At 38.4% G+C, this 16,173-nt stretch overlaps 5 protein-coding genes across 7 annotated transcripts; 4 read left to right on the top strand and 1 right to left on the bottom strand.

The window, feature by feature from the left end:
* Positions 1-683: 683 nt before the first annotated feature.
* Positions 684-3,877, top strand: LOC108151376 (serine/threonine-protein kinase PLK4). Its single transcript, XM_017279937.2, has 7 exons — positions 684-836; positions 903-998; positions 1,053-1,830; positions 1,897-2,368; positions 2,430-2,946; positions 3,007-3,156; positions 3,212-3,877. Exons 1-7 carry the CDS (start codon positions 801-803, stop codon positions 3,494-3,496), a joined length of 2,334 nt encoding a protein of 777 aa, XP_017135426.1. The 5' UTR covers positions 684-800; the 3' UTR covers positions 3,497-3,877.
* LOC108151377 (neuronal membrane glycoprotein M6-a) lies at positions 3,852-8,318 on the bottom strand. 2 transcript variants are annotated; one of them, XM_017279938.2, is made up of 5 exons: positions 7,893-8,318; positions 6,439-6,675; positions 5,394-5,553; positions 5,029-5,333; positions 3,852-4,958 (listed from the first exon to the last, which is right to left on the bottom strand). In XM_017279938.2, exons 1-5 carry the CDS (start codon positions 7,894-7,896, stop codon positions 4,681-4,683), a joined length of 984 nt encoding a protein of 327 aa, XP_017135427.1. In that variant the 5' UTR covers positions 7,897-8,318; the 3' UTR covers positions 3,852-4,680. The 2 variants fall into 2 exon arrangements, with proteins under 2 accessions (XP_017135427.1, XP_017135428.1); XM_017279939.2 differs by lacking the exon at positions 6,439-6,675 and having other exon boundaries at positions 7,893-8,314.
* A 557-nt stretch (positions 8,319-8,875) lies between these two features.
* LOC108151373 (lipoyl synthase, mitochondrial) lies at positions 8,876-10,598 on the top strand. The gene is made up of 5 exons (XM_017279935.2): positions 8,876-8,987; positions 9,059-9,391; positions 9,459-9,615; positions 9,680-9,737; positions 9,793-10,598. Exons 1-5 carry the CDS (start codon positions 8,943-8,945, stop codon positions 10,322-10,324), a joined length of 1,125 nt encoding a protein of 374 aa, XP_017135424.1. The 5' UTR covers positions 8,876-8,942; the 3' UTR covers positions 10,325-10,598.
* A 1,141-nt stretch (positions 10,599-11,739) lies between these two features.
* On the top strand, positions 11,740-13,926 carry LOC108153262 (transmembrane protein 104 homolog). Its single transcript, XM_017283124.2, has 4 exons — positions 11,740-11,871; positions 12,135-12,619; positions 12,677-12,903; positions 12,964-13,926. The coding sequence occupies exons 1-4, from the start codon at positions 11,821-11,823 to the stop codon at positions 13,725-13,727; spliced, it is 1,527 nt and encodes a 508-aa protein (XP_017138613.1). The 5' UTR covers positions 11,740-11,820; the 3' UTR covers positions 13,728-13,926.
* Positions 13,927-14,380: 454 nt separating this feature from the next.
* On the top strand, positions 14,381-16,154 carry LOC108153279 (uncharacterized protein C7orf26 homolog). 2 transcript variants are annotated; one of them, XM_033386616.1, is made up of 3 exons: positions 14,381-14,628; positions 14,697-14,982; positions 15,039-16,154. In XM_033386616.1, the coding sequence occupies exons 2-3, from the start codon at positions 14,838-14,840 to the stop codon at positions 16,058-16,060; spliced, it is 1,167 nt and encodes a 388-aa protein (XP_033242507.1). In that variant the 5' UTR covers positions 14,381-14,628; positions 14,697-14,837; the 3' UTR covers positions 16,061-16,154. The 2 variants fall into 2 exon arrangements, with proteins under 2 accessions (XP_033242507.1, XP_017138636.1); XM_017283147.2 differs by having other exon boundaries at positions 14,381-14,982.
* The last annotated feature ends 19 nt before the right edge of the window (positions 16,155-16,173 follow it).

The raw sequence follows: 16,173 nt of genomic DNA on the forward strand, positions 1-16,173 counted from the left end.
TTCGATTTAGTCTAAAGAGGTTATAGCGAAGAAGGTTAAAAAAAAAAACTTAATAAGTCGTAAGAGAAAAAATCGTGACAGACATTTAAATATAATTCTCTCTGCCAGGGGTATTTTGATGTGTAAGCAAGTCCGGAAAAAAAATCTCCCGCGAATTTCGTTCATGACTCGGTCAAAGCCGGTTCATGAACTACCACCATTTAAAAGAGGGAAAATTCAAACACCTACGAATGGAAGTTTCTATACCGAATGTTCTTTAATATAATATAAAATGAAACTTAATAGATTGATGAAATATACCATTATATATATATTATTATATTTCGACGTCAAAATATACAAAAGTGTATATAATAGACCGTAAATGGTCACGGTATATTTATGACGTCACGTCACCCTGAATGCCCTGAATTTCTGCTTTTGCAAGTGTACGCGATAGTATTTAATTTTCGAGAGTGCTGTAAAATGCAAACTTCTATTGTATAATCGTGTTATTAACTATATACCGGAAATATTATGTAAAATATGCTAAGGAATATATTATGTTTAAAAAAAATAATACTTTTTGGATCCATGTATTGAAAAAAATAAAAGAATTAGCTGATCGTCAAATAAAATACAGCAGTATTTTATACAACTTTTTATCGGCGAACAGTGTTGATAAGTGAACGTAGGTCACTTTTTTCAACACTATTGCTGGCGTTCTCTTTCAAAATTTTCGGCTTGTTTATTTTTTTATGTAGCATTTGTGGGAATTTATTTTAAAAAGTGGTCAATCTAAGTACTTAACAAAGTAAACTATGATGTCCACTCGAACTTTCGGAGAAACAATTGAGGTGAGCAGACTACCGCCATGCAATGTGACTATCAAATGAATTTTTAATTGTTGTTTGCGTTTGTAGGAGTACGAGGTACAGCACTTGTTGGGCAAAGGAGGCTTTGCTAGCGTTTACAAAGCAAGATGCCTGCACTCCCATCAAGATGTGGCAATCAAAATGGTAAGTGATACGCGTATGTGTTTTAGGAATATCTTTTAATTGGTGTACCCATAGATCGATAAGAAACTAATCCAGGGGACAGGACTCACGAGCCGTGTTCGACAGGAGGTTGAAATTCACTCTCGCCTTAAGCATCCTTCTGTGCTGCAGCTGTACACATTTTTTCAAGATGTGAATTATGTGTATTTGGTTTTGGAGTTGGCCCACAACGGCGAACTGCAGCGCTATATGAAGCAGCACCTTTTGCGTCCCTTTACCGAATCCGAGGGGGCCACTATATTGAGGCAGGTGGTGGCTGGCCTCCTGTATTTGCATTCCCACAACATCATGCACCGTGACATTTCGCTATCCAACCTGCTGCTCAGCAAAGAAATGCACATCAAAATCGCCGATTTCGGCCTCGCAACTCAACTGAAACGACCTGACGAAAGGCACATGACGATGTGCGGCACTCCCAACTATATTTCCCCCGAGGTAGTTTCCCGATTGTCGCACGGCCTGCCAGCGGATGTTTGGAGTGTTGGGTGTATGCTCTATACTTTGCTGGTGGGACGACCTCCGTTTGAAACCGAAGGTGTGGAATCTACGCTCAACAAAGTCGTGATGTCTGAATTTATGATGCCATCACATTTGTCCTTCGAAGCCCAGGACCTAATCCATAAGCTGCTCAAGAAAAGCCCACACGAACGCATTACTCTTGAGCAGGTCCTCCGGCATCCATTTCTGAAAAGGACGGTTGGTGGTTCATCGTATAGTACAACGCCTGGCGCGTTAAATGAATTCAGTCAAAGTCTTGCCAGTAGCGATAGCGGAATCGTAACATTCGCCAGCAGTAAGTAATGCCAACTATAGATCACTGTACGCAGAAATTGAATAATAATTCGAAATCTTTTTAAAGGTGACTCTAGGAAATCGCACCGGCTTCGGTCTGTCGACAATTCTTCAGGACAATCAATGCCACAGATAATGGAAGAATATTTGCCGTCGTCTAATCTGGGCTACGATTCGAAGGAGCATCGACCTATTTACGAACAGCATGGCTCATATCTACCAACACCAGGCGACCAGTTGGAAAATAGAGACGCCAAATGGCCAGGAACAAACAACATGGCACCGTTCACATCGGATAGCGACATGATACCGTCACCTGTGGGTGAGAAACGCCTCTTAATGCCGCCATTAGAAACGAAAAGATTGCAACCGACGCGTTATAAAACGAAAAATGCTATAATGAGTATTTTGCGGACTGGTGAGGTTGTCTTGGAGTTTGTAAAGTTTAAGGTCAAGTACAATGAAGATCGTATTACTGATATTTGTCGCATATCTGAAGATGGACGACGTATTATAATCTATCAGCCGGATCCAGGACGGTGAGTACAACTACAAAAATAAAGCCTTTTATATTGGTTTCAGCTAACATTGTTGTTTCAGAGGCTTACCAATAAGAGAACACCCACCAGACCCGCTGATACCAAGCGAAAACTGCGTGTATAATTACGAGAATTTACCGAATAAACACTGGAAGAAATATGTGTACGCTGCCCGATTTGTGGGCCTGGTGAAGAGCAAAACACCGAAAATCACTTTTTTCAGTAGCCTTGGGAAATGCCAGCTTATGGAGACGATGACGGACTTTGAGGTTCGCTTCTATTCCGGAGCTAAGCTATTAAAGTCCTCCACGGACGGGGTCAAGGTGTTCAATTCGAATGGAGCAGTGCTTTCGGATAATGGCTGTGCGGAGGCACGCAATTTAATTGACCACGGAAATGAATGTTTCTCCCATTGCGTCAATATCAGTAATGCTCTAGAGCTCGCCCAGACAAAAGAGAACACGTGTTTTCCTGTCACAATTGGGCGACGGCCTGCCGCAGACATGCACGCGGGTCAACGTTTCGATGGTCTTAGGGACACTACAAACTTTGCATACTCCACTCCGAAATCAAATCAGGTAAATCGCTATATTTAATGCAATTTCTAGAGATATTACTCAAACATTATATTCCTATAGGGCTCAATTAACTTTTCCGTGAGCACCATATCGACGACTCGAAGTGCCTCGGACTACAATTCAAATACACCACGGCTCAACATGTTGGCTGCGCACCAAAATGTTCCAATCAAACGTATCACCGTTCCCGAAATTGGAGTTGTTACGGAGGTACGCTTTTTCACATTTTATTTTGCACCAAATGCTAATTTTTGAACCATTTCAGTTGTCCCATGGAGTTGTGCAAGTGCAATTCTATGATGGATCTATGGTCTCAGTAATACCAAAGGTGCAAGGAGGAGGCATAACGTATACACAGGCCAACGGTCTGTCTACCCATTTTGGCAACAACGACGATTTGCCATTTGCGGTCAGAGATCGAATCAATCAAATGCCACAGTTGCAAATGAAGTTAAAGTGCGCTCCATTGTTGGGGAACGCCAGAAGTGTAGACTGCCATTTAATGACGCCCAAAACGACAACGCCTTTTTACAATCGCATGATAATTTGACAAGTTGTGCATCTGATATTGATATGTTATGTTAAAAACACTCTTCGATTAATATTGTATTATTAAATAAAATTAAATATATTTTTTAATGTCTTCAACTGTCGTGAATTTAAAACTGAATTTTTAATCGTACTCTTAGCATAACCAGGCAAAGGCTATTCTAAATTATCTATAAAACCACAGACGGAGATCCTGTACACATCTATAATGTTATATTGAAAAACGTTAATAACTTTTCAAAAATTGACAGATTTAAATTTAAAAAATTTAATATTCGTGATGGGAGAGCGGCTAAGAAATCTTGTTTTATGTCATATGCTTCAGCCCTAACTAAAATCAAATTACAAGCCGTTCAGATCTATAAACAAATCATTTATTGAAGTGCTTAGTGTTTCAAAATCTAGTTGTAAAGTTTCGGGGTTAGCATTGTACGTGTTTTGTATACATATTACTATTAGAAAAGTACAAAATATTTTATTGTATATACTCGTATGTATAATAAATGTAAGATTAATGTGTGTTGTTTCATTGTCAGATATCAAAAGTGATAGACATATGTTGTACGTATTTTATGAATATACATATAACTGCGGCAACCACAAGAAAATGCCTCAGATGGATAGATGCACGGATGGATTTCATTACACTAATGTATTGGGTAAATTGCCTTTTTAATCAAGTGTATTCAGCAATTCAGAAGAATCAATTTGAGCATAAAGTATTTATCAATTTATTGTGTAAGCTATTTGAAATAAAAGCATAAAAATACATATTTGATTATAATTTAAAAATAATGGATGTACGAAGCTTAATTTAATGGACGGTATAAATAAACATTTGAACGGAAAGCATAGGCAATGATAAAAATGAATGATAAAAGCGACAATGGATCAAATGTGAAGAAAATTCAACTAGATTTTAGTTATATTTCGAATTAATTGCTTGGTCATACAACTATTGTCGAACCAAATCAAAATGAATGCCAATAACTTGTCAAATTAATATAAAAAAAAATGTATACATCAAAATGTGTAGTCTTAATATTAGGTCTAAAAAAAATCTTAATTGTATCGTGTTGGCAGCATTGCACTAGTGCTGTGTTCGTTGTAACGTTTGCCAAAATGTCGCTCTCAAATGATGCTTGTCTTCTCTTTAAGCTCAAATTGAATCTTCTGAAATATGTCCTAGAAACGATCCTTGGACGTAGCACTGTACTCCAGCTCGTTGAGGTTTTGCATTTCCTGCAGCTCTTGGAACTTTTCGTGATCACGTATGTGCGCATAGTTGGCCGAGAGGCACATGAGATAATGAACCAGGCTAAGAATGACTAAAAGGGTGGACAGCGTGGCCAGTATGAACATAACCTCAGCGTTCTCAACACCATCTTTACAGAAAGCCTTGATCTCATACTTTTCGCACACCTTCATGTCCTCAAGTTTGGTGTTTGGTGGGAACATAAAATCTGTAAAAATCATTCGAGGAATTAGGGAGTTTACTTCGGCCTTTGGTTGTGGCCAAAAATATGTACTTACGGAATTGTGTCAAATCTATGCAACTCTGTGAGTGCTCGACACTGGAGCACATGTTCCAGAACATGGTATATATGAAGGTAACAACAACCAGGAAACAAAGAATAAGACTCCACACGAAATTGAGCAGGTACGTGATGCCCATAAGTACGGCGCAGGAGATCCGGCCTCCAACGCGGGACCGCCAGGCTCTATACACCTTATAGCGCGTGGCGCCAGTAGCCAGAAAGCCAACGAAAAGTATCATAAATCCAAGGGCTGCCATGCCAGCTCCAATTATTACAAATATCATCTGCACAGCTTCGATCCTGAAATATTATTAATGCTTAAACATGCTGCGGATAATTGGAATAATGGGTTAGGCTTACCATATTAATCGCAAGTGAAATACTTGGTCTACCATTATGACAGTGAGCGATGCCCCTCGGTACATGGTGAAACAGAAGATACCCACTCCCAGGAGACACATCAGAGTGGCTATCATCGTGGCGTAGGGGATACGTGCCATGCATGATTGGCAGCAGTCACCTAAAAGGAATTTCAATATATTTTTATTAAATTTAAACAAAAAAGGTATCTTCCATTGGTAAAGGAACATACATACGGAATATGTGTACGATGAAAGTGAAAGATAGAGTTTAAAAAGGGTTAACGATTTCAGTAGACTCAATTTATAAACTCGCATGAAAATTCTTGTAGCTCTACTGATTGGAATGATTAGCTCAATAAAATCGTATCTGCGGTCGGCAGGGTTTTTAAACCACAAAAAAACGCCTTCTCAGTGAAACACGAGTCGAGTGCCGCGTTTTGCACACGACATGTAATTTGTTTTTTGTAATATTAACGGACATTGTCTTTCGCAGCATTAGATTCTGCAGTAGTACTATACATACTTTCAATGGATTCTTTAATTTGTTTGAAAAGGAAATATTTTTGAACAGAAACAAACCGACAGACTCGGCCAATTGTTCAGACAAGAATAGTCAAACAGGCGTCAAAACAATAAACAAATCAAAAACCCATACAAAATGCTTGGTAAGTAAAATATATTGACTTTACTCAGTGCTCGTGCTGTGGTACATCTTAAAATTGTAGCTTTAAGAGGTTCACTAAGGTATACAATATATGGTGTATAAAGGTGCCATACGGAGGAAAAAGGTTTATCTTAAGGGAATATATATGTATGTATGTATGTACTAGAAATGGATAAGATAACAAAATGTAGCACGGGCAGAGGTGATAGCCTACAACAGAGTGATTCACGTAAAGCTAAATAGTACTGGTATGCGAGAGAGTGCAGCAGTTTCTTGGTGACGTATTGCCACAGAAAAAACAATGAAAATTTGCGCAAGTGAAATATAAAATTGATTTGTGAAACAAAACCAATATACATATCCATTGATTTTGTCGTACCTTCGCCACCACGCTCTGTGTACCTATCCAAGGAGTGTTCCGATCGGTACGAAGGGCGTCGTCGATTTTGTATGTTGCCCCCATTGTAGGGATTGTTATTGTAGGCACGTGTAAGCACACCACCGTCATCTTCAAAGTTCGTCTCGAGTAGGATCTCCTCTCGGGGATCTCGTATGCGATCGCGATCGTTCATTTTGCCAGGCATATTGCACAACGGAATCTTAATTTGATCAGGCGCTTGTAAAATTCAGAAGTTACGGAATCGTTTTAGCTATTGTCAATAAAATTTATAAGTTTAAGCTGCCCTGCCTGCGCATGAATCACACAATCACAAAATCCGACGTCATCAGAGACATTTGGTTTCGCTGCCTTCCGGATCAGCAGATATACGAATATTAAAACAGATACCGATCTCGATATAATTAATAATATTTCGAGTGAGCATGGAACGACAACCACCTGTCGTCGCCGTAGCAAAGAGCAAACTCAGAATGGTCGTTCGTTCAGTTCAACTCCGAAATGTTTCTCAGTCGACCGCGACTGATAACTTTGCTCTGCTAACTTTTTTCACTCGGAACCGAATGTGACGCTTTTCCCGTCAGTTTCTCTCTATCAACGATAAGTAGTTACGGGTATATGTATAAATATACATACATATGTACATACATATTTGTGTTGTGTGGGTACATATACATATGTACACGGATGCGTACGTCGCTGCAAATTGGAAAACATTGCTCCCAGGCACAGGCCCGGCCAATTGAATGAAACAGACAATTAATACAGTCTCCAAGATCGCTTGGATAAGTTCTTTTCTTTGCTCTGCATAGGGTCAATTAGTGTCAACATTAAGGGGAAATACCAATATAGACTTGTATGTTCATGAAATTCAAAGGGAACATACTCATGAACATACATACATATGTACATAAGATCGCTCCTTCTAGAGCGATCGTGACTAATTTACAAACCGATTGAAAAATGCAGCTTTAATGTTGTGAGCACGATTTATATAATCACAGCTGCTTTACACTATTTTGAAGCGTAAATAAGATTCACCATTTTCAACAAACAGGAAAGGATTCAGCTGGAGTTTCTTGTTCGGATTCCGATAAAGCAGACAAACGACAATGCAACGTTTTGTTGAGGTAGCTTTAAAACTTACATAGACGCCTAAGAATCAACGTGATCAAGAATGAATATTATGCCACTAGCATAATTTGAGATGCTTATATTATTATAATTATTCATTTATACGATTTTTAGTTTAATTGAATCCAACGCATAATATACGAGTCAACGCTCAATAGCTGAGAAGGTGTTACATATGCAAAAGTACATACATATGTACATATGCATACAAAAGTCCCAAAAAAGCTATGTTTTTTGTTAGCCAGAATCGTATTAGTGGTTAAAATAATATTTTTGTGTGTTTAAGTTACTTGTTTACTTACCCATTTTAAACGGCGGTTGTTAGGAGCTTGGAAAGTAAATTTAGAGCATTTAAACAGTCCACTCTAATAATCCAAGTGCATACATGTATGTATGTAAATATGTATCGCAATTTGTAAGTTGCATCTACGGAGACGCCTTCTGCGTATGTATCGCTTCAGTTGGTGGTATGAAACAAGTTTTTAAGGTGTGAGCCTAGGTGGCAGTGAGAGCAACCTGCGCCTTACAAATGGTAAAATTTACTCCAAATGCTTATAACACACTTATTGAAACCGTATATTATTCAGATTTCATATTGTTTTGTCACGTTTCTGGCGGTACAATAAATTTAAAGTCCTGAGATTCCGATTCTATTTTCAAAACAAAGAGCATAAATAAATAAAGTGTATCTACTCTTGACGCGTTTAAGCGGGGCAGTGCTGTAAAACGAATTAAATCGTTCTCTTTGGTTAATTGTCGGAAATAATATATCTCGATTGTGATATTTGGTTTATTATTAGTCCGATAAACTAATATGTTTTCTCCAAGACTCGTTAATTTTAAATACTCTCTTTTATTGGATTGTTTATAAAATAGGACTTAAATAAAAAAAGCTAACAAAAAAGTAAATTGTTTACATGGTAGCTACACATTTCCTACATTTTTGTGTAAAATTGCATGCTGCTGGTTCACATAGGAATATGGACATTTGTATACCCTATTTCCAAGTTGCTCTGAAACAAATTTTTAGCAATGACGCTTTCTCAGATGGTAATTTTTCTGACCTATGCATGAGCATTTAATAAGTTATCGCCATATATACCTATTTTCGGATACCTTCTTGGTATCTTCAAGAACACAATGAATATGTTGATATTGAGATTTTCAATTAACTAACAACTCTAACCACGCACTTCTACATGGTTTCTACATTTAAACATTTTTTTTTTCAGTATCTAAAAAAGTTGCAAGGTGTGCGACACACAGAATACAAGTGATATACATTGGTCACACTATTCATTTCGTAAGATTCTCCAAAACAAAACAGAAAATTTTATTCATATTTTTAAAATATGCTGACAGCGTTTAGACCTAATTCGCCAACAGCAATTGTCGTTGTAAGTCATAGAATAAATAGAGGTTTATATTTTAGATACAAAGAAATAATTTATTGTCATTCATTTTGCAGCGTGCGGCATCTACAAATGCAAAAAAACTCGAGGAGATTCGAGAACGTTTGGCTAAAGGGCCAAACTTTCAGGACTTTGTCCAAAATCCGGATAATTTAAAGAGTGTGGGCGAAAACTATGATGGGAAATTGCGTCGTGAGAAGGGAGAGGAGCAACGCTTGCGTCTGCCGCCATGGCTGAAGACCACAATACCAATGGGCAAGAACTACACAAAGATTAAAGAGCAGCTGCGAGAACTAAAGTTATCCACCGTGTGTGAGGAGGCTCGTTGCCCCAACATCGGAGAGTGCTGGGGCGGCGGTGAAAATGGAACTCAGACTGCCACGATTATGGTGAGGCTGCTTGACCCTTACTGATAACATAACTAAGCGTGCTTATTATGTACATATTTCGTTGTAGCTTATGGGAGACACTTGCACACGCGGCTGTCGTTTCTGTTCCGTAAAAACAGCACGCATACCGCCACCTCTGGACGAAAATGAGCCCGTGAACACCGCCAAGGCAATCGCGTCTTGGGGCTTGGATTACATAGTGCTGACATCAGTCGATCGTGATGGTTTGTATTCGTATTTCTAATGTGAAATACTTAATACTTAATTGAAATTCTTCATGTGCCATAGATTTGCCAGATGGGGGATCGAAACATATTGCTCAAACGGTACGAGAAATCAAAGCTCGGTAAGAACTTATATTTTTTTCAAAAACCCCGCTAACGATGCAATTATTTTCATAGTAATTCTAATATATTTGTCGAATGTCTTGTGCCAGACTTTCGTGGGGATCTGGATTGTGTGGAAACGATCGCAAACTGCGGTCTGGACGTCTATGCGCACAACATTGAAACAGTTGAGAAGCTAACGCCCTACGTTCGAGACAGGCGTGCCCATTATAGGCAAACGCTTCGGGTGCTTACCGAAGCAAAGCTTTTTAATCCCAATCTAATCACAAAAAGCTCCATTATGCTTGGCCTTGGCGAAACTGATGAAGAGATTGAAAGAACTATGACAGATTTGCGAGAGGCTGGCGTCGAGTGCTTGACCTTGGGTCAGTACATGCAGCCCACAAACAAACATCTCAAAGTCATTGAGTATGTAACGCCTGAAAAGTTTAAGCATTGGGAAGAGCGTGGAAACGATTTGGGATTCCTCTACACAGCTAGTGGCCCTCTTGTCCGCAGCTCGTACAAAGCTGGCGAGTTCTTTATATCGAGTATATTGGCAAACCGGAAAGCAAACCAATCGAAAGACAGTGCACCAAAAAACTAGATTAATTCGTGATATGTAGAGTTTTTGATTTATCCGAATAAGGCCTAGTCTTTTGATAGATTTGTTTTAAGTGTCGCCTTCTGCGTATGCATCGCTTCAGTTGGTGATATGTGTATACATATGTATGCACACATATGCGAAAATATTTATAAAAGAAATTCTAACAAACGTTGTTTATGTGTATAAGACATCTAATCGCAAAATTATGTAGTATACTGTCTATATTTTAGGATCCAATAAAAGGAATCTATTAAAATACATTTTCAAATGGGAACATGTTCGTTAATATTTCATAGATATATAGATATCTATGTTCCGAATTGTTACAGTTGTACCATACAATTTTAGAGTTTAGTTTACTGCGAGTTCGGCTATGGAGGGAGTATTGCAAGAGTATGGAGTACCAGGCTCGAAATAGGCTTCATTTTTATACCCGGTAGTCGAAAAGGTTAGGTAAATATATATGTATTAATTTTGTGGTGGATAGAAGGAAGCATTTCCCACCTCAAAAAATGCATATTCTTGATCAGTATTAAAATCAGAGTCGATATAGCCATGTCTGTCTGCTCGTTTATGTTGATGAGCGCCTAGATCTCAGAGACTATACGAGCTATAGGCCCCTGTGGCATCCACAATTTTAAAGATACGAAGAGATAGATAAAGATAAAGATAGAGAATGACCATATCTAGCATATTGCCAAATCTGCATCAGATCGGATCATTATTATAGCTAGAAGGAACAAATGATATTCCAGGCGCGCTCTCTCTCTCTCTAAATCGTGAAGTGTTCGCCCCCAGTCGGAGGGGAGCGAGATATAACGGTTGGTTTTGCGGGAGAGATAGATCAAATATTTTAATATTATAATCAAATAGTTCAATAGGTGGCAAGAGAATAAACAAAGTGCAAGAATACACATTAGAATATAACTAGCGGTCGTAGTTCCTTCTCTTTCTGTCTTATGTTTTTCCCCATCTCTCATGACAAGTGCGAGCAAAATGGAGAGAGGTAGCGAAGATATCCTTCCTGCATTAAACTACAAATCCATTCCACCCTTTTGCGAACAGACATTCCAAATCTATGATATCTAAGAAAAAAGTCTAAGAGACAAGAAAAGGTTTGGAAATTTTGAACTGTTAAAAGAAATGCTTTTACAAAATTTTAAGGAAAATGACAGTGACGGCGATGAGTATAGTGGTTAGAGAACCGTCTTATGTCTGTTTAAGACTGTTTGAGGTAAAGAATAATTCTATTTAATAAGGAACGAATGATCTCAAATAAAGAAAAGTCCGGTTTTGTTACTTTTTTATTGATGCAAAAAAATGGATACATCGGTACATTTACGGCATTTTAGAAAATGAGACGGTATATTTCGGCATATTTCTGAGGGTCGGACCGTATATTTGATATATAAATCTACGGTCACACTGCTGTTGGCTGGACAATTGTTTTGTTTGGTTTTTTGTGTGTGTAAAAAACAAAGAAATTGCATTGCAAGATGCCGCGCCTCATAAGCAGGCCTGAGCCTGCACCCACCTATTCGAATTTGGTAAGCACCTGAGCAAATAAATGGTTCAATTGAATTTTAAACTTGAATGCCCTCAGAGCACTCGAAAGCTAGTATTGAGAACATAATAGGTACATATTACTTATCTTATGTATGTACATATTTATGAACCAGTATGTGTTGCCACAACCACAGTAATAGAGATAACGTCCACAGATCATAGCATAGTGAATCTGAACTCAACACATATAATATACATATTTGTACCATATGTCTGCGAATTGTAATACCATTTTTACCAACAGGTTGGATTTATATTCATTTTTAATCTAATAGTTGGAACGGGCGCATTAACTTTACCTGGAGTGTTTGCCAAAGCAGGATGGGTGTTAAGTCTTATAGTAATTATATTATTAGCCACAATAAGCTACATGACAGTTACCTTTATTATTGAAGCAATGGCTTGCGCGAATGCTATCAAGAATTGGCAAACTCTTCAGGCCCTTCGACATCATAGTCGAAGCTCCGCAGAAAGCAGTGAAAATGATGATGCCTCTGCAGACGATCTAGGATCAGATCTTAGAGATCTCGAGCGAGTTCCATTGACCATTCAAAATGCTGAAAACCATTATTATCAGCTGTCACATAAATTCGAATTGGGCGAAATGGCGACAATTTTTTTCAACGAATTCGGCCGCATCATGTTTTTCTTGTGCCTCATTGTTTATCTCTATGGAGACTTGAGTATCTATTCTGCTGCAGTATCAAGGAGCCTCCGGGACGTTATATGGTAAGATCTTATGTAAATCTTAATTACCAAGAGAGCGTTAAACACTCATAATTTTAGTGACCAGACAAATGATACAGATTCGCCAAACTCGAGACTGATGTTTTGGCCTGGAGACTTCAGGAATAATACAGCCCACGCGTGTTGGAAAGAGCACACAATATCGCGATTAAGCGTGTATAGAGTGATTTTAATTGGATTCACTCTCATATTCGGTCCATTTGCTGCATTCAGTATTCAGAAAACCAAATATTTGCAAATTCTCACAGCTATTTTCCGTTGGATGGGTAAGAAAGAAGTTTATTTATTAAATTGTTAGCTTGTAAAGCATTAAAACTTATTCACAGCGTTTACTCTGATGATCTGTATATCATTGAAACTGTTGATCTCAAGAGGACCCAGAGGGCACCCAGTAAGCTTTAATGTATATGGTATTCCCTCGCTGTTTGGCGCTTGTGTATACTCTTTCATGTGTCACCATTCACTTCCTAGCCTATTGGCGCCACTTAAGCATAAGTTGATGGTATCGAAAATACTTTCATTTGATTATACTATCATTTGTGCTTTTTATATAGTACTAGCCATGACAGGTATATTCGCTTTTGATCGGATTGAAGACCTTTACACACTAAACTTTCTTCCTTACGATGTAGACTACACAGACTTTGCATCAGGTTTACTAATAGGCATTGACTATTTTTTGGCACTTTTCCCTATTTTTACTTTGTCTGCTAGTTTTCCAATTATTGCGGTAACGCTGAAAAACAATCTTCAAACTCTTTTTCTAGACATGTCTCGCTATGACACCTATAGTCCGTTCGTGCGTATACTCTTCCCTTTATGTGCAATTATTCCACCATTTTGTGTCACATATTTTACGGAGAGTTTGGCAAGTCTTGTGGCATTCACAGGGAGCTATGCCGGGACTGGAATACAATACGTAATCCCTGTCTTTTTGGTTTATTTCGCTCGACGCACTTGTTCAGAACTTCTGGGAAGTGGTATAGTTAATAGTTTCGAAAGCCCTTTCAAATCAAGTGCTTGGTTGATTTTTGTTATCATTTGGTCTATTTTATGCGTCTGTTTGGTAACCGTTAATATGGTCAGTTAAACGGAAGTCTTTCAGGTCGACCAATTGGTTAGGAAATTTAAATTTCGCCGCTAGAAGTTTTAAGAAACTACATTTAAGCGAAACAAATTTCTTAAACAAAATTTTACACAATCTTTTTATGTAGATTTGTATTTAACATTTATTTATGTAAGTCAGTATTGAAATTGGCTGTGAAATAAACGATTTTCGATTATATTAACCATATTATACATACATATATTGTATGGTTTGACTTTATATAAAATTAAATATTGTAAACAATATATTTGACTTGACTCTATATGCAATTATATACTATAAAGAAATAATTAACTTGAATTTATATAAAATTAAATATTATATATAATTTACTGTTGAAAAGGACAAAAATAAACAAAGTTCGTTTTCGTTTCAAAGCAGGTCTAAATCATTTTCAGGAATCCCCTATTTGTATTCGCCAGCAAAGTTGATCGAGACATGAGCAACATTGTCCCGCAACATTTGAACGGATTCAGCAACATTCTCCATACATCCTTGGGAAAAAAGTAATATGGAATTGAGGAAATGTTGGTCATCTCAGGCTCCATGAATGCAGAAAGTCTCTTATCTCTTATTTATCTCGTCTCAACGAAATTGATCAGTTTATCGTGTTCTCAAAGAGCCCTATGCATGAAAAGGAAAAAAAATATCAATCTGAGAAAAAGCCATTATTAATTACGCTTCAAAGCAGTTCGGAAAACCGAATTTTAGCATTATTAAAAGTATATAGGGTATACAAATGTCCACTTTCATAGGTGAAACCGATTGGCCAGCAACAATGACGTAGCATTCCGACCACACCTACGTTTCATTCCGTACACACTTACGTTTTTGCTCTGACGTTTTTTGTTTTAAAGCAAGGTTTATAAGCAATCCAATTAAAGTGAGTCCTTAAAATTACCGAATCTTGTAGAAAATTGATTCAAAAATCAAACAAAATTGTGTGTTCAGTGCTAAGGGTCCTCGCTAGCTGGTAATATTAGTACGAATATTAAAATCGGGGAATATCAACGCAATCAGGGATGGCGGCGCTGCTGGTGTCGTGTGCCCACCAAACAACGCTATTTCGGCGCGGGTAGGCTGTAGGATTGCATGCGATTGCTTTGTTTATTCATTTTAAGAACGATATTGTTAAAAATGTCTACGTCAGTAGAGAGCGGCAAGGGCTCTCAAAGGAAACTAGACCTAAAAGTGGAAAACTATCCAACATGTGCCGTGGAGGCACTTGCTCGCATAGGTAAGATGATCAAGTTCGAATATATTATTGCCTGTCTAATACTTTTTGCTTTGCAGAAACTATAATTGCTAGCCGAAATAAACAAAATTTAGTAATGCAAATTATTTCTGAATATATTTTCTTGGAGCGGAACAAGGATGGAGACGGGCGAAAGTCGCAGTCGTTGCCGACTAGCCAGATGACATTGTTTCAAGAGTTTCAATTGATAATTACGCTCGTTGAATACTTTTCGAGGCCAGGCCGGGATGCAACGCGCAATGCTATATTTCTATCCCTGTTTGGCAGTCACCTAACACCCCAACGTTCCAAGTTGTTATCCAGACTTATAAGTACTGCAGTTTCTGGATCAGTGGCACCGCTGCTTTCCTCGGCCGGTACGTGGATGCAACAAGTTGGCTGCAAGACCCCACTGAGTCTTGAAGTTGCGCAAAACATTGTGAGTGATTTTATATTGTACTCTCGAAAGACACCCGAGCAACTGAAGCAATTGCCTATGGTTGGCGCGCATTTTGCGGCAAACTTTATGGTTGCTGCGGCCGATCTCTACCTTAATGAGCAGCGATCAGCCGCACTAATACCACCCCCGGATGCTCTTTTGGATGCGATTACTGAATGGATGACTGAGAATCCCACCTTATGTCAAGCATCTCAACAGCCACTGGTTCTGCCAGCTGGTGCTATTGCAATGCCATTCGCTACCCCGTTGGCTGGTCTCTTGCGATGGGTAGTACTTGCGCCATTGGTTTCCAACAGACCCACGTATAGCAACCTACATTTATCTGTCTTGCGAACGCTCCAACAACTTGTAACCAGTGGAGAGTCGACCGCTCTACCCTTCCAGGACTTGATGCAGATTATTAAGTCTTTGCAGAACTACTGCGCTCGGTTAAGTGAATCTAGTGTGGATCCACATTCGGATGCTGCGTATCAAAAGTGCATGGAACGGTTTTCGCAAGCTGTGCAGATCGCCCTTTGCTCCAACTGCATAACAAATCAGATTCAGCTCCTATGCGTATTAGAGTCATTGCCAACACACAAGCTCATGGACATCGTTATAGCTTCTCATAAAAAGCTGTAGTTGTTTATTCTTTTAGGAATACAAAATGCCACATTAACCGACATTATTGGCAATAGTTAAATTTATACATTTTTTAAATAAATATAAACCATTTTTGAAAAGGTTGAGTATTT

The sequence above is a fragment of the Drosophila miranda genome, chromosome XR (genome assembly GCF_003369915.1).
Source record: "Drosophila miranda strain MSH22 chromosome XR, D.miranda_PacBio2.1, whole genome shotgun sequence".
NCBI classification, from domain to species: domain Eukaryota; kingdom Metazoa; phylum Arthropoda; class Insecta; order Diptera; family Drosophilidae; genus Drosophila; species Drosophila miranda.

What these genes read in the sequence shown, in the direction of transcription:
- LOC108151376 (XM_017279937.2), top strand. Translation starts at nt 801, where the DNA reads ATGATGTCCACTCGAACTTTCGGAGAAACAATTGAG. An exon ending in AAGATGTGGCAATCAAAATG is followed by an intron (nt 999 to 1,052) that starts GTAAGTGATACG and finishes GTGTACCCATAG; the next exon opens with ATCGATAAGAAACTAATCCA. An exon ending in AATCGTAACATTCGCCAGCA is followed by an intron (nt 1,831 to 1,896) that starts GTAAGTAATGCC and finishes ATCTTTTTAAAG; the next exon opens with GTGACTCTAGGAAATCGCAC.
- LOC108151377 (XM_017279938.2), bottom strand. An exon ending in CACAGAGCGTGGTGGCGAAG is followed by an intron (nt 5,554 to 6,438) that starts GTACGACAAAAT and finishes AATTCCTTTTAG; the next exon opens with GTGACTGCTGCCAATCATGC. An exon ending in CATAGATTTGACACAATTCC is followed by an intron (nt 4,959 to 5,028) that starts GTAAGTACATAT and finishes TGATTTTTACAG; the next exon opens with ATTTTATGTTCCCACCAAAC.
- LOC108151373 (XM_017279935.2), top strand. Translation starts at nt 8,943, where the DNA reads ATGCTGACAGCGTTTAGACCTAATTCGCCAACAGCAATTGTCGTT. An exon ending in CGCCAACAGCAATTGTCGTT is followed by an intron (nt 8,988 to 9,058) that starts GTAAGTCATAGA and finishes TTCATTTTGCAG; the next exon opens with CGTGCGGCATCTACAAATGC. An exon ending in CTCAGACTGCCACGATTATG is followed by an intron (nt 9,392 to 9,458) that starts GTGAGGCTGCTT and finishes ATTTCGTTGTAG; the next exon opens with CTTATGGGAGACACTTGCAC.
- LOC108153262 (XM_017283124.2), top strand. Translation starts at nt 11,821, where the DNA reads ATGCCGCGCCTCATAAGCAGGCCTGAGCCTGCACCCACCTATTCGAAT. An exon ending in AGCCTCCGGGACGTTATATG is followed by an intron (nt 12,620 to 12,676) that starts GTAAGATCTTAT and finishes TCATAATTTTAG; the next exon opens with TGACCAGACAAATGATACAG. An exon ending in AGCTATTTTCCGTTGGATGG is followed by an intron (nt 12,904 to 12,963) that starts GTAAGAAAGAAG and finishes ACTTATTCACAG; the next exon opens with CGTTTACTCTGATGATCTGT.
- LOC108153279 (XM_017283147.2), top strand. Translation starts at nt 14,838, where the DNA reads ATGCGATTGCTTTGTTTATTCATTTTAAGAACGATATTGTTAAAAATG. An exon ending in GGAGGCACTTGCTCGCATAG is followed by an intron (nt 14,983 to 15,038) that starts GTAAGATGATCA and finishes TTTGCTTTGCAG; the next exon opens with AAACTATAATTGCTAGCCGA.